General features: G+C 43.0%; 1 protein-coding gene across 5 annotated transcripts in view; it reads left to right on the forward strand.

The window, feature by feature from the left end:
- The window catches only part of FILIP1 (filamin A interacting protein 1), a 102,143-nt gene that overhangs the window by 72,523 nt on the left and 14,163 nt on the right, over window positions 1–15,457 (forward strand). For 3 of the 5 annotated variants that reach the window (XM_071444570.1, XM_071444561.1, XM_071444579.1), the window contains one exon: window positions 12,081–14,886. In XM_071444570.1, the coding sequence (XP_071300671.1) occupies window positions 12,081–14,886 (2,806 nt within the window). The other 2 variants (XM_071444596.1, XM_071444589.1) reach the window with 2 other exon arrangements.

Consider the following 15,457-nt stretch of genomic DNA (forward strand, 5'->3'; position numbering starts at 1 on the left):
CTTTTATAGGTGTGTACTGTATTATTCTTAGGTCACTGTGACCAAGGTGGCTGAATATGCTATGGACAAGTGCACACAAAGGCTGCATTTCTGAAAAAGTCTGAGACCCTGCACTGACAGAGATGAGTTTTTATATTGACTCCACTTGAACAGATACTTGCTCTCAAGCTGCATTGCTGTTGTACAGCTGTGTGAGCTTCTCCATGCTTGACTAGCCCAGTGTGTGCAATTGCATGCAAAAACGATGACAATATTAATGATGCTATTTCCTAAATCCAGATTTTAAATTTTGTCACTCTTTCATTTTTTTTGGCACACTTTCCAATGTTGGTGACCCTCTCGTGGTGACTCCAGACACAAACCATCACTTGTATGGTTTGATGTGAAAATGAAGCAGGAATTCTTTGGATTCTGTTTTCTCTTTTTCTCTGCCCACTAGTTTTACTCACTCTGTCAAATACTGTATTCCAGTGGTGTTTCAAATGTGCAGCAGTGAGGTTGACAACCTTTAGTTTTAGGTGTAGGACCCAGGTGACTTTCAACTCCAGTGGGTTACTGGGTTACCTTGCTTGAAGGAAGGGTCAGTGGGAAGAAACACAAAAGAAAAGAATGTCCAGAAAAGATCAGTAGGAGTGAGAGCAATGGGGCAAGAACTGAACTGATGGACCTGGATTTTAAAAAAAAGAGGAATAGCAAAGAGACAGGTGTAGGCCAACAAAACAAAAGCAACAGAAAGGAGAAAATCAATCAGGATTAATTTCACATCCTAGACCCAGCTGGAGCAAAAGAAGCCAAGACACTCCCAGAAGACTAATTCTCTCTGGGTAAACTAAGAATAGGCATGTTCTCCCTGCTTTTAAAGTCTTGAGCTCACTCTTCCACCTGATGTTTCCCCATGAACACCTAGCACCTCAAAAGCAAGTAACTTAGAAGAACCAGGGTGGAGCCCAGAGCAGGCAGACGGCGTTGGTGAGGGGCTCTGACAGAGCACAGGCAGGTGAAGCAGCCAGCACTCACAATGGTGGGTGCACAGAGGGCACAAGTGGCAGCCTGCCAAGTGTCCCTGTCTAAGCTCCAGGACACCTTTTCCCTTGGCTCCCAAGATGCTCTTGTTGAAGGGCCACAAGAGGCTTCTATGAGACTCCTGGTGCTTATTCCCAAAATATGACCAAATCATACTATGAAGCAATAACCGTGACACAGGCAGGTCCTGCTTCAGCTGTAATCACTTTTACTTAAACTAATTCCAGCAGTATAGGAGATGCTGAGCTTTCCAGCTATCAGAAGGTTACACACAAGTGCTAAGAAAGCAGAAAACCAAAAGGAAGGGGGTAGAGTGCAACAGGGAAAAAAAAAGCCCCAGAAATGCTTTTGTTAAACTTTTGAATCATGCTTTGACAAAAGGCAGCAGATCCCAACGTAAGGTGATTTTCATGCTGTAATAAACAGAAAAATAATTTAAAACCTAGGCAGCATGACTTATTCTGAAAGATCTGAGGGGTAATAAAAAAACCTGTGTGCACACAGTTTCTTTAACAGCTGCATGGAACAACCTGTTTTAAATAACAAAGGTGAACAAAGCCAGTTGTCAGGGCAGCTCACTAAATGAAGTTTTTTAATGTGAATGACGTATTCCATATAAAGTGTATTGCCTGAGATACAACAGCACAGAGTCCAACTTGAAGTATTTTTCTCAGGCTTTTCCTACAAAGTCATGTTTCAAGAATTTATTGCATTTATCTTCACTATTTATTTCTCTTCTCCAAATGGATCACCTTGCTCATTATATCTTCAGCAGCAAATTAAAATCAGCCTCTTCCCTCCCTAAATATTCAAAATTTTATTGTTCTATCAAGATGACACTCAATCAGTTTGTATCTGTTGCACTCAGAGCAGACAACTGTAAGCAGAAAGTGGAGGTCAGGTCTGACTTACAAAATGAGTTTGACTTAACCAAGAGAAGGGAAAAAAAAGAAAAACAAGATAGTGATGTAAGATTTTCACTGCTTTGAAGCTTTTGTGAACAAAAAATAAAAAAGTCTGGCAAGCACACAGTGTACCTTTTCATGTATGTAAGTAAACACAAATTTAGGAAAAGCTTTGCTTTGCACAAACAGAAATTTTTGGGCTTTTTCTAACATGTTTGAGAAGTTGGAGAGAGTTACAAGCTCTCTGCCTTCACTATAAATGTTCCATGTGTTTCTGCACTGAAGGTAAAGAGGCAACTGAGAGCAGGGACAGTCTGCTGGGAAGGTTACAAAGCTCTCTTTACAGAGAATTTTATAATCAGGCAATAATTTGTTACAAGTCTCTGAGATCCACAAGAGGAATCTATTGCTGTGCATAGTTAGGAAATTTTTAAAGAAAGCAGCTTATCAAAGAAATGTGCAGTCTATTAGCACATCATTCAATTTTCATTTATTTCCAATTCCATCTTTTGCTTCCCAGTTACTCTTCTCTGTAGTAGGCAATCATGCCAGGTGCAAAGTATCATTTCTGATTTTCAAGATGAGTTGAAATTTGGGATTCCTATCTATTGCCTCTGCTGCTTTTATTTCTTGTTGTTTTTCTTATCTGCTCTCACAATGTTGTAAATGCTACTTTACTCAGGAATGCATTTCTCGAACTACTTCATCGCAATGAATGTGTGAACAAAAAATTTCATGAGCAAGTTAAATTTTCCCAGCCTTTGAAGTGACCTAAAGTTGAGGTACTCTTGAGAAATAACAACTTATGAAGTACCTTTCTATTTTTATATAGACACATAATGTGATTTCTAAGCTGTAAAAGAAAAGCTGTAAATATTAAAGGTCTGCTTGGCCTTAGCTGTGACATCCTACCTGATATCCCCTGTGGGTCAGGTGCCAGTGTAGTGATGGGTACTCAGAGTAGTTGAAATGGTGATGGGAGAATCCTTTAATTGTGAAATCTCATGGTGGTACAGACTTAACCAGTGCAGGTACGTAGGCTCACTACTACTACACTGCACTTTCTCTGACATCCTCTTGACATCCCTGACCTTTCTGCTCAGAGCTGAGACTATGAAAACACAGATGAGGGAAGATGTGTGTGCAGTGCCAGCCTGGCCCAAGCGTGGCAACCCAGACAAAAGGACAGCCAGAGCAGACACCAGGGGACACCTGGAAGGGTTGTTGATCTGGGAGGTGGGGGTTAGCAATGCAGTGCAGAGGTGAGGAGAGCCTGGGACTCAGCAGCGGGTGCAGTGGGACTGGGATAGCTGTGCAATGAGCTCCAAGCCCAGAGCCAGCTGGGATGGGGTGTGTGAGCAGAGATCCTCCTGCCGAGCCAGCAGCCCGGTGGAGCACAGCCTCGCTCCTGGCTGCTGATCACAGCCAAACCCATCTGTCAGCAGATAGTTTTGAAACTTGCTTGCAAAGTGCTCCATGCCTTTCTAGTATCAAACTGCCTCGAGGCTGACACCCTGCTATTGCTATAAATTATTTTGTTAACTTAGAGTGCAGACTTTTTTTATGCAGGCCATGCAAAGGATCTAAGCTCTTTTGATGAACTATTAAAGTGCCTGTATAATGCCACATCATTACATTTCAGTGGTCAATATCTTAGTGTTTGCCATTGTGTATGCAATTTCCTCTTTTAAAAGAATGTTTAGCTCTCCCAAACAATGGGATTGCAAGGGACACAGTAAATAGAGTAAGCAGATCATTGGTCTGCTCAATGCATGTGATCATTTGTAATTGCACAATCAAACACATTTTGTACAGAAACCTTTCCTCTGACACTGGAAAAACAGAAACATACCACGATGCATCAGCTTTGTACACAGGAAGCAACAATCTCTCTATAGGACCCCAGCTTCATCTTTTGGAAAGTATTTAGTAAATGAGGTAAAAGAAATTGAAATGGGAGAGAATGATTAAGACTTGTTTAGATTTCCCTGGAAAATGTGACTTCATTGTTGTGTTGGTGTGACAGATTTCCTACATGGGGCTAGTAAAGTCATGTGAAGCTAATTTACATGGATTGTGAATGTTTTTCACTCTAAGAATGGTTCTCATTTTGGGGAGCATACTGGATCTGGGCTCAGATGTGCAGGAACAATGCAGAACATTCCTGGGAACAGGCAAAATCACAGGGATTGTGATCTGCATGCACTCAGAAACCCACGCCCAATGTATCCCAGAGCAGGTGTTCCAAGGAAAACCTTGGTCCTTTTGTACTTATACCTCCCACCCAGAAATTAATAATTCTGTTCTCAGCAGAGTTTGAAGAGGGTGAGGTAAATAACATCTTGAATAAAAAGCATAAATCCAGTCTCTAAGCACCTGCTTTTCAAATGAGCTCTGTCCATTCTATGCACTGAATGAGAGTCCTAAGGAAAAATAATGAGAGATCATTAAATTAGACAGTTTCTCAAAAATGTAAACTCACATCCATTTTTAGTGGATAATAATATTTGAAATATTTGAAATTCTATGTTTTCAGTGCTTGTGGTTCTTGAACTCTTTCTAAGAAAAGCGGAATGTGAATGGGAAGGGAAAGAGGAAAGCAAAGGCATAAGAGAAAGGGAAAGGAGAAGGGAAGGGAAGGGAAGGGAAGGGAAGGGAAGGGAAGGGAAGGGAAGGGAAGGGAAGGGAAGGGAAGGGAAGGGAAGGGAAGGGAAGGGAAGGGAAGCCTTCTTCCTAGCTCCCCTCACAAAGCCTGAAAAAGTGACTGAGAGCAGTACAGTGAATCATAAGGGAAACAGAAGGAATCCTCAAGTTCTTTTATGCTGTTTTGGGAAGAAAAGGGCTGGTTTAGGACTTCTTTAAAGCAGGGAGCTAGCAGAATGGTGCTTTTCAGACCTCACCAGACTTGGTTAGGCTTGCTACTATGCATGGATTTTCAAAAACAAACACGCCCGTATACTAAATCCCCAGGGGATTTTCTTCATGTATTCATGCCTTTATCAGCCGATCTTAAGATCAGCCAGCGCGTATCAGCAGTAGTACTGCCACTTCAAACGCCGGCAAGACAAGAGGAAAGCAACAGGAACTTTTGTTGAGACGGCGGAATGAATCGGCAGCTGGGACTGGGAAGCAGCAGCGCTTCGTGCATCCCAGTCCACTTAAGCAAAACCAGCTCCGAGGGGTTCTCTGCGATCAAATTATTATTTCTTAATCGTTCACCTATGAACTGTAGCCACAGAGAGCCCGGCGGGGCTGTCAATAATAAACCCCGGCAGAGGGGCGGCGGAGGGGAGCCGCTGCTGCCCCGGCGCTGCCCCGGCCCGGCCGCTCCAGCCCCGCCCGCCCGGGGCGCAGCCTCACCTGGCAGCGGCGCCGCGGAGCCGGGCCCCGCATCGCCCCCCTGGGGCTCTGCTTTGGTTGCTTAAGAAAAAAAGAAAGAAAAAAAGTAGGTCTAGTCATAAGGTAAGATAACTATTTTTTCTTTTTTCTTATTTTTAATATTTTAATTGTTTTTTAATTTGAGCGCCGCTAATTGCCGTGTGCATGCGCCATTGGCTGGCTCAGCGAGCGCACCGGGCAGTGGCGTAGGCGCGGGCGGGACGGAGCGGGGCTGCAGCGGGGCTGCAGCGGGGCTGGAGCGGAGTGTGCGGGCAGCGGACGCGCCGGGATGCGCGGCGGCCCCGGCTCCAGGCGGGCCGGACGGAGCAGGACAGCGCCGAGCGGCCGGGGCTGATGCAGCGTTGGGCTGGAGCCTTGGAAGGTGCACCTGGTGGGGCTGTGCTGTGCGGTTCCCCCTCCCGAAGCGCGCACCGAGGGGTCAGGGAAGGATAACCGCAGCCCGGAGACAGGTTTGGCAATTCTCATCTCTCAGCTGAACGCTGCTTCGCCTTCGCTCTTTCCCTTTCCCCTCCTCTAACCTCCGGAATGAATGTGGATGATACTGTTGTGCAGTCTGAAAGGATGTCAGTCGGGTTTTGTTCTTAAAGATCTTTAGGGTTTTTCTTACGTGACCAATGTGCTGGAAGGGTTGGGGGGACACTGAATTTAGTAAGTGTTCGTATTCCAAAATACTGCCTTCAGTCACTGCTCAGCTGGAGTAAGACACTTTCAACACAAATGAACTATTTCAGCAAACTGGATTTCAATTTTTCCAAAATCAGTGTTAGAAACAGAAGATAAACTGTTGTAGATTACAAGCAATGTGTCCTCCTAAGGAAGAAAACATTTCCTTTACTTTCAGTGTATTTTAGAAACTATCATGTAGTTTAGAAGCAGCAAGAATATTAATTTTTTGTTATATAGTTTGATACAATCACTTTCCAAAGTTAATTCAGTTCTTCAGCAATGAAGAGCATGCACTTTTTTACACTTTGAATTTGTACATTAGGTAGCCACAAAAAATTGTCTTTAGGTTTACTAGAACTTCCTTAAACAAGCTTGTGTTTGTTTTCAGAGTTGACCCTGTGATAAACTGAACAAGAAGTTGGAAAGTTCTGTAGTAAGGTTATTCAAAAATTTTTCTCATTCCTTACCTTTAAAATGTAATGGATAGTAAGGAGAAAAGTAATACAGATGTGCTTTATTCTTTGTCTTGCCATGGGATCTGATCTCGTTTACATATTTCTTCTCCCACTTGAGGTGGATGCATGGGAAGTATTGAAGCTGATGATTCGAAAGGGTGACCTAATCACCTAATTTAAGTCTTAGGCCCTATTGTTTTGTTTCCTAGAGAGCCTGACCACTTTTTGGCTCTCTTTGACTTCAGCTCAAGTTGTAAGTACTCAGAACTAGCAAAATTCAGCCTTTTGGGTATCTCAGCCTGGCCCCAAACACAGAAGCACTGGGAAATAGTCCTGACATGTGGAGGATTTCCCAGTGGCTGTAGAAATAATCTTCAAAATCAGCTGTTGTACATTAAACAGGAAAAAAAAAAAAAAAAAGGAACTCCTTTATTGAGTTAAACTACCTCTTGCTGGTTTTCATTGTCCTGGGATTACAGACTCTTGCATCACTTAATGGGCAGCAGCTTTCTAGCTACCACTAGGAAGTTGTCCAGTCTCTCTAACTCTGCATGTACAGTAGCAGATTTTGGGTTTGAAGTGGAAAGATGAGTTTGCAAAGACATTTGCTTTCCCAGTAGAAATTCCCTGGGGATTGCTGTGTGAGTGGCAGAGAAATGCTGTTGGCCCCTCAGGAGGAAGCAGCCTTCATCAGCACTCAGTCATCTGATCCTTAGAGTGACCAAGTCCTCATTAATGTATTTGCCTTAACCCCCACTTACTGGCCATCCGTGAAATGGGATAGAAGTCATTACACCCCATAGCAACAGACTTTTGGAATGTAAATGGCAAAGTAAGGTACTACAGGAGTGGGAAGTCACATGGCTTTGTGCTAGAGCAGCAATGAGAAAGTCTGTGGGTCTCCAGGCTGTGAATGAACTCAATAAGGTCCCCTAGAGACCTTACCTGCTTGACTCCTTTCCATCCTCTTTCTTCGAACTGCTGTTCCCTTACTGCCAGTTTTGATAGCAGGAGAAATAGCTCTCCACTTCTCCAGATTGCCCTCTACATTAGCCCCTCCTTTGAGTGCTTTATTAAACACTGGGAGACACCTTGGGAAGCTTGGCTTTGTTTGTTTGCCGAGCAGGGGGCTAAAACAGGCGAACACAGCTGAACTGTGGTGCTCAAGTGTTGATGTGTATGCACACCATGGGAGCAGCTTATGGCCTTTCAGGGCATCTGGCTTGCCCTGCTTTCCCAGGATTTCCTTGTGTAGGTGAGTGTCTATTTTCATACTAGAGGTGGAAAAGGTTGTCTGAGTACCTGTGATGTTTTCTCATCTTGCTGGAAGTACAAACAGAAAGGGAGATACACACACTGGGATGATTTTCAATAAATGTTTGGGGGGCTATTTGCTTTTGCATGCTCTGTTTTAAACACTTGGAAGTGGATGTGTTTTTTTGAGAGAAGCCATGACTAAAGAAATGAAGGCACATCACTAGAGGGATAGAGTTGTAGCTGTCAGCATCCCACTGCCCTTCTGTTGATCGATTCATAGCTTGGAGGAGGGAAGGGGAAGCAGAAACACTTCAGCACCAAACCTAAAGGCAGGAGGAGAGGGAGAGCCTGGTTATTGCCCATCCCCTCCTACATCTTCCATGCTAGTAGTATGGAAGATAGTTACTTCCATGCCAGTAACCATTCATGAGAGTTGTTAAAACTAATTCCATAGTTGTTGGAATTAGTTTTCAATTAGTTTTCAGTCCAATGTCTGCTTTCTCTGCAACTGAGATTGGTTGCTGAAAGTTTTCAGGCTCCTGCCTCCCCAGCACAGCTGCCAACAGAGCTCTCCTGCTGCCCCAGCACTGCCTGGTGTGGCTGTGAACAGCTGAGGCTGGTGGGGATCCAGGAGAGGCAGCTCCCTGTGCAGCAGGAACCATGTCAGCTTGCAGCAGTAGCTTCTGTACTCCAGCATCCTGCACCATGCCAGTCAGGTCTTTCTTTATAGAACAGAATCGGAGCAGCAGCAGCATCCTGGGGTATTTGTTTGTAACTGAGGCAGTTAACAGTTGCACAGTCATTGTACCCAAGGGTTTGCTGCTTATTTATACAGTACTGCAAGGGGCAATGTGCCTGCCTTGAGTACTGGACCTGTTCCTCAAATACTCTGGGGAGGACAGATAGTAAGGAGAGGGAGAGACCACCAGGACCGCCATGGCAGCAATGACTGTGTATTCAGGTTGTGTATTCAGGGACTGACTCGGGCTGCAGGCTTTGCCATGGTACCTGTGGTAGCTCGTGGGAAAGCGGTGCCACACAGACTGCAGCAGGGCTGTCCACAGGAGGGCAGGCAGTGTGGTCCCTCGCTGGGCAGGGACCTGGATCACATCTGTGTGCTTCATTCTGGGGACATTCAGCCAAACCCCTGAGACTCTTCGTGATGAATGCAGGTTGTCCAGTTGTATCCACACATTTCTCATTTCTATTTCTAAAAAAAATACAAACAAAGACACCACATGCAGGCTGGGGGGTATCAAATTGTTGGATTATCAGTGTTTTGGCTGTATCTAATGTTTCAGTACTAAAGGTTTTGTTTGTTTTGATTTTGATCCTGAATGCAGGTGCTTTCAGCCTCTTGACAATCCAGCGTGCAGTTGCTCTGGCTAACACATTGAAGACCAGGTGCTGGGAGTCTAAGGGCTTTTAGTGTTGTATAGGAGCCCCTGTAGATCGGTGTTACTTAGCAAACATTAGCAGCAGCAGTCAGATGAAAAGCCTGATAGCAGCAAATGTGCTGTGAGGGTCAAGAGGGGACAACTTCACCTTGCAGTCCTTCTGAAATTCCAGTTTAACCACTGAGGTATGAAAGTTGTACAAAGATGGAAAAGCAGGAGCAAGCTTAAACTCAACTTTATTTTAGTCTTTAGAAGTAACACTGAAAAGGTGTAGATTTTCAATTACTTTGGCAATTAACACATACATTGGTGTGCTGCCTTCCAACTCCCCCACAGACCCAGATTTTAGAAGAAGTTCCCATAGACATGAAAAACAAAAGTATTGATAAGTATCTTCTCCGAAAGTTGGCTTGTCATATCTAAGACATGTAGTTTCCCTGTGCTAAGGTGGAGGCAGAATGAAGTGCTGAATGTTGCTTTATTTTCCCAGAGGAGCCAAGCTGGTTATTCCCCACTGCTAGCACTCATGCAAGGCAGTGACAGGGCTAACATGCTTTCTTCTCTTGCTCAGCCTCATGCCTGGCATTTTCTTGTCTTAGCTTAACAGGTATTTGCATTTTTTTTCAGTGGCTTTCTCGGCAGTATTCCCCAGTAGACTCTCAGGTAATCACGTGGAACCGTGTATGGTCAGTGCATTATTTTGCACTCTGCTAAGCAGCCTAGCTGATGTGTATTGCCTGGAGCAATTGCTGGGTAAAAATCACATGTGCAGGCCTAGGAATTACAAATTGAAGACAGTTTTCTAAGCATCTCTAGGCATTTGGGTGTCAAGATTTTTTTTTTAAAGCAGTTCTCTGGGGTTTTTTAATTCATAGGGGTCACCTTAAAATTTTCCTGTGGGACAAGGGAGGCTGGAAGTATTCTCCTGTGTTTGTGACTTTGGGAGATGTGTCATTTAGAGCACCACCAGGTTCGACTTCACTATTCTGTCATGGAAAACTATTTTTGTGGAAGGATACGTACTATTCCTTAAAAAATGTAGCCTGGGGGAGATGAGGAAGAGTTCTTGGCTGAAACATTTGCATGAAGCACTGAGACAGAGCAGCCAGGGAATATATTGCATGCTAATAAAGTTCCCTCTTCAGTGTGAAAAGTGCATGCTTTGTGAGTGACAGTGGGTCTTTTTTTACCTTCTGACATTCTAACTTGACCAATAATGAGGAATCCACCAGCACGCCTTTTCAGTCCTTTCCAAAGAGCTGCCACAACTAAAGAGACTTTTCTTTTGAGAATAATCTGTGACCCAGCAAGGTTGGCTGCAATGTTTGTTTGTTTTTCTCTCTACTGCTGGTTCCTACTATTCTCTTACTCCCACATCCTATCTGAGTCTTGTTTTCAAATGCATTCTTCAGCCTTCTCCTTCCCTACCTACTGCATCCTGTGTTCTGCTTTCTGACTTCCTTCTCTTTCCTTAAAGCTTTTCTTTCTAGTTCCTTTTGATTCTAGTCCCCCAGGAACAAGGAATGAAACATTAACAGTTGCTGAGTACAGAGTTAATCTGGCTCTTGCTAGGAGTGTAGAGTTCAGGTGAGGGCTCTGGGAGACATCCTTTGTGTATGACATTGTGCCCCGGGGCCCTTGGCACCACTTCATTGCTGGAGTAGCAGAGAGGAATGTATATCTGTGCTCCACCTGCTGTCATCTACAATCCAACACGTAAGAGAAGAATATTGATAAAAGTTGATATTTGCTAAGATATGAATGTTCCAGTTACTGCAAGTTAATTACCAGGCATTAATTGCTCTGCTATTACCACCTGGATGTGCATCTCAGTTGTAAAAAGGAAGCTGAGAAGCCTCAGATTTAGGGTAAGCAAAGCAAGTGGATTTGAATTATCCTGTGTCTTGACAGAGGATGTGGGAACTGTAGGTGCTGTGACAGTGGTTTGGAAAAAAATATTATTTCACAGTAACTTCAGTGTGCATACCTGTGTCTTTCTCAGTCAGACTGCTGCTTTTACAATAAGGCTCTTAGATTGGTTGGGATGCATCCCTGTGTTATCTGTACCTCTTTCAATTGAGGATCACCAGCCTCATAAATCTGTGCTTAGAACATGTGCAGGAACTTCCTATGTTAGTATCAACAGATCCTGAATATAAATCATGGGTATAAAATAGTTATCTTACTCCATGTTGCATGGCTACCACTGGGTAATGTATGCCTTTATTATCTTTCTGAGGAGACACCTAATTTGGATATATGGCAAGTTTTTATATTGTCTGAAAACGCAGATTTAGAGGCCATACAGAGAAGAGCATTTTCCAGATGAGGTCAGCTATAGCCAAAGGTTTGACTAGTCTGGTCCTTGTGGTTCACAACATCTACTAAATGAAATGTAGAAGAAGAAACCTTTTAGCATAATAGTGACTGAGCTGGAAAATTTATCTTCCTGCTAATTTCATATGCCTGATCTTCTGTCCTGCTGGTTTGTTTGTAACCAGGATTAGTCTGTTTATGTGTGGCTGCATATAACAATTAGTTTAATCTTTTACTTTATTTTACACATTTTTTCTGTATGCAAGACATAAAGAGGAATTCACCTTGTAATTTCATATAAATGGATTAGTGAGTAGATAATACTTGTCCTGTTGGGATATTATAACATCATCTTAACAGAGAAATAAATGTAAGGAAATTAAAACCTGATGTATTTGTTATCTGTACATGTATAAAATCTTACTGTGTTTCAGATTTCTAGATGATTTTATGTATTTTTCATTCAACTTCTGTAATTCAAAGTACTTGGTTTGGGAATACAACTGTAGTAGGTAGTTATTTCTTGAAAATGAAATAGAACTAATAAATTACCTAATTATTAATGAATTAGTAAAAAAAGCTAAAATGTGATTTAAAAAAATATATATATATATATATATATATACATTTTAGTCTAACACACCTCTTTTGACTTGTTTCAGGTTGAAGAAACTTCTTGAGCAGGAGAAGATCTATCAAGCCCGGAAGGAGAAGGAGCATACAAAGAGAATCAATAAACTAAGAGAAGAACTAGTCAAGCTCAAATCATTTGCACTCATGCTGGTGGATGAAAGACAAATGCATATTGAACAACTTGGTCAACAAAGCCAGAAAATACAGGACTTAACTCAAAAACTAAAGGAAGAAGAAGAAAAGCTTAAAATTATTACTGCAAAAACAAAAGAAGATGGACAAAAACTGATGAAATTAGAGGCAGAACTTGAACACAAAACATCATCGTTTTGTCAAGAACATGAGGAGATGACTGCTAAACTGGCTAATCAAGAGTCACATAATAGACAACTAAGGCTCAAGCTAGTGGGGTTGACTCGCAGAATAGAGGAGCTAGAAGAAACTAACAAAAATCTTCAAAAAACTGAGGAGGAACTTCAAGAATTAAGAGATAAAATAGCGAAAGGGGAATGTGGGAACTCTAGCTTAATGGCAGAAGTGGAAAACCTCCGTAAGCGTGTGCTTGAAATGGAGGGGAAGGATGAAGAGATCACAAAAACTGAATCCCAGTGCAAAGAGCTGAAAAATAAACTGCAGGAGGAAGAGCATCATAGCAAAGAGTTGAAACTTGAAGTGGAAAAACTGCAGAAAAGAATGTCAGAATTAGAGAAGCTGGAAGAGGCTTTCAGTAAAAGTAAGTCAGAATGCACTCAGCTACACTTAAGCTTGGAGAGAGAAAAAAATTTGACTAAAGATTTGATAAATGAGTTGGAAGTGGTGAAGACTCGAGTGAAGGACCTTGAGACATCTGAAAGCAAGTTGGAAAAGGCTGAAATAAGCTTAAAAGACGACCTTACAAAGCTGAAGTCGTTTACTGTAATGTTGGTTGATGAGCGAAAAAACATGATGGAAAAAATAAAACAGGAGGAAAAAAAGGTTGAGGGCCTAAACAAGAATTTTAAAGTTGAACAAGGGAAAGTTATGGATGTAACAGAGAAATTGATAGAAGAAAGTAAGAAATTTTTGAAACTGAAATCTGAAATGGAGGAAAAAGTATCTAGTTTGACAAAGGAAAGGGATGAGTTAATTGGCAAACTGAGAAGTGAAGAAGAAAAATCATCTGAATTAAGCTGTAGAGTTGACCTGTTAAAGAAAAGAATTGATGGTATGGAGGAAGTAGAAAGAGAAATTACAAGAGGTCGAACTAGGAAAGGAGCTGAGCATGTTTGTCATGAGGACAACAAGATTAAGGAACTTACCATTGAAATCGAAAGATTGAAAAAACGTCTCAAACAACTGGAAGTGGTTGAAGGAGATTTGATGAAGACTGAAGATGAGTATGATCAGCTAGAGCAGAAATTTAGGACTGAGCAGGATAAAGCTAATTTTCTTTCTCAACAGTTGGAGGAGATGAAACTCCAGATTGCCAAAACGAAAGCAATAGAAAAAGGTGAAGTCGTGAGCCAGGAGGCAGAGCTGAGGCACAGGTTTCGTCTGGAAGAGGCCAAAAGCAGAGATTTGACAGCAGAAGTTCAAGCACTTAAGGAAAAAATCCATGAGCTCATGAACAAAGAAGACCAACTTTCTCAGCTCCAAGTTGATTATTCAGTTCTTCAGCAAAGGTTTATGGAAGAGGAGAACAAAAACAAGAGCATGGGGCAGGAAGTTTTGAACCTGACAAGAGAGCTGGAGCTCTCTAAGCGTTACAGCCGCGCTCTGAGGCCCAGCATGAACGGGAGAAGAATGGTTGATGTTCCCCTGACATCCACTGGCGTGCAGACAGATGCTCTAAGCAATGAAGCAGCAGAAGAAGAAACTCCAGCAGTCTTTATAAGGAAATCCTTCCAGGAGGAGAATCATATCATGAGCAATCTGCGGCAGGTAGGTCTGAAAAAACCCATGGAGCGTTCCTCAGTGCTTGAGAGATATCCTCCGGCAGCAAATGAGCTTGCTATGAGGAAATCCTGGATACCATGGATGAAAAAGAGGGAAACTGGGGCGCAGACAACTCCTGATAAAGGCACCCGAAGCCACAGTAGTCCAGCACATCCTGGGGAGGTTGTCCTTTCACCAAAGCAGGGTCAACCTCTTCATATTCGGGTGACACCAGACCATGAGAACAGTACAGCAACTTTGGAGATAACCAGTCCATCCGCAGAGGAATTTTTTTCAAGTACCACTGTCATTCCTACTTTGGGAAATCAGAAGCCACGAATAACCATCATTCCCTCTCCAAATGTTATGCCACCAAAAGGAAAAAGCAGTGAAAGTCCCATGGGCCCAGATCGTTCCATGTCTCCAGTCACTATAACTACATTCTCCAGGGAAAAGTCCCCAGAGGGAGGGAGAGCACCCTTCGCTGACAGACCTGCATCGCCGATTCAGATCATGACAGTGTCGACATCTGCGGCGCCGGCAGAAATCTCTGTCTCTCCACAGTCACAAGACATGACCATGGGCAGGGCTGTCTTCAAGGTCACGCCAGAAAAGCAAACCGTCCCGACTCCAATCCGCAAGTACAACGCCAATGCCAACATTATCACAACAGAGGACAACAAAATCCACATCCACTTGGGCTCCCAGTTTAAACGTTCTCCCAGTGCCGTGCCTGACGGCGCAAGCCCTGTGATAACAGTCCGGCCGGTGAACATCGCGGCAGAGAAAGAGGTGGTGACTGGTACTGTCCTTCGATCGCCTCGGAACAACCTGTCCCCACGACCTGCAGCCAGCAAGGTGACAAGCACTATCACCATCACACCTGTTACAACATCTTCCACACGAGGAACACAATCAGTGGTAAGCAGCGTGGTCTCATGGTGTGGTCTTCATGGCAGGGAGAAGGACAAACCATAGCTCGGGTTTGAGACACCAGCAGGGAAAATGGGAGGGGTGAGGAGAAACTCTTGTCTTCCCTACATTTCTTCCAGGCTCAAGCTTAATTATAAAATCAGAATTTGCCCAATTCATGTATTTTTGTACCAGTGTTGGATGCGGTACGCTTTTGGTATTGTCTCCCAAAGCAGTTAACTTCCAGAGAAAGTCCCTTCAAAGTTATTTTCATAATGGCAACCCAGAAAAATTACAGGTGAGAGCCAGAGGGACAAAGAATAATGGGCATGACAGAGCAGGAAACTGTATTTTTATTTTTGATGAGTGCAATATCCAAATTTTGAAAATACACCTCATGTTTTTTGGCTCAGCTGGCAAGTCTTTAGACTCTAATTATGCAGGCTGGCATTTCTTTGATATAATCCCATGATCCCCATATAATTCAGTTAATATCTGCTATATTACTGAGCTCCAAAGGAATAATTAAGCAGACATGTTATCATTGCTTACAGCTCCAAGCTTCTTTAGCCAGTGAATA

The sequence above is a fragment of the Agelaius tricolor genome, unplaced genomic scaffold (genome assembly GCF_023055355.1).
Source record: "Agelaius tricolor isolate 1412-34295 unplaced genomic scaffold, bAgeTri1.0.p SCAF_1, whole genome shotgun sequence".
Lineage (NCBI taxonomy): Eukaryota > Metazoa > Chordata > Aves > Passeriformes > Icteridae > Agelaius > Agelaius tricolor.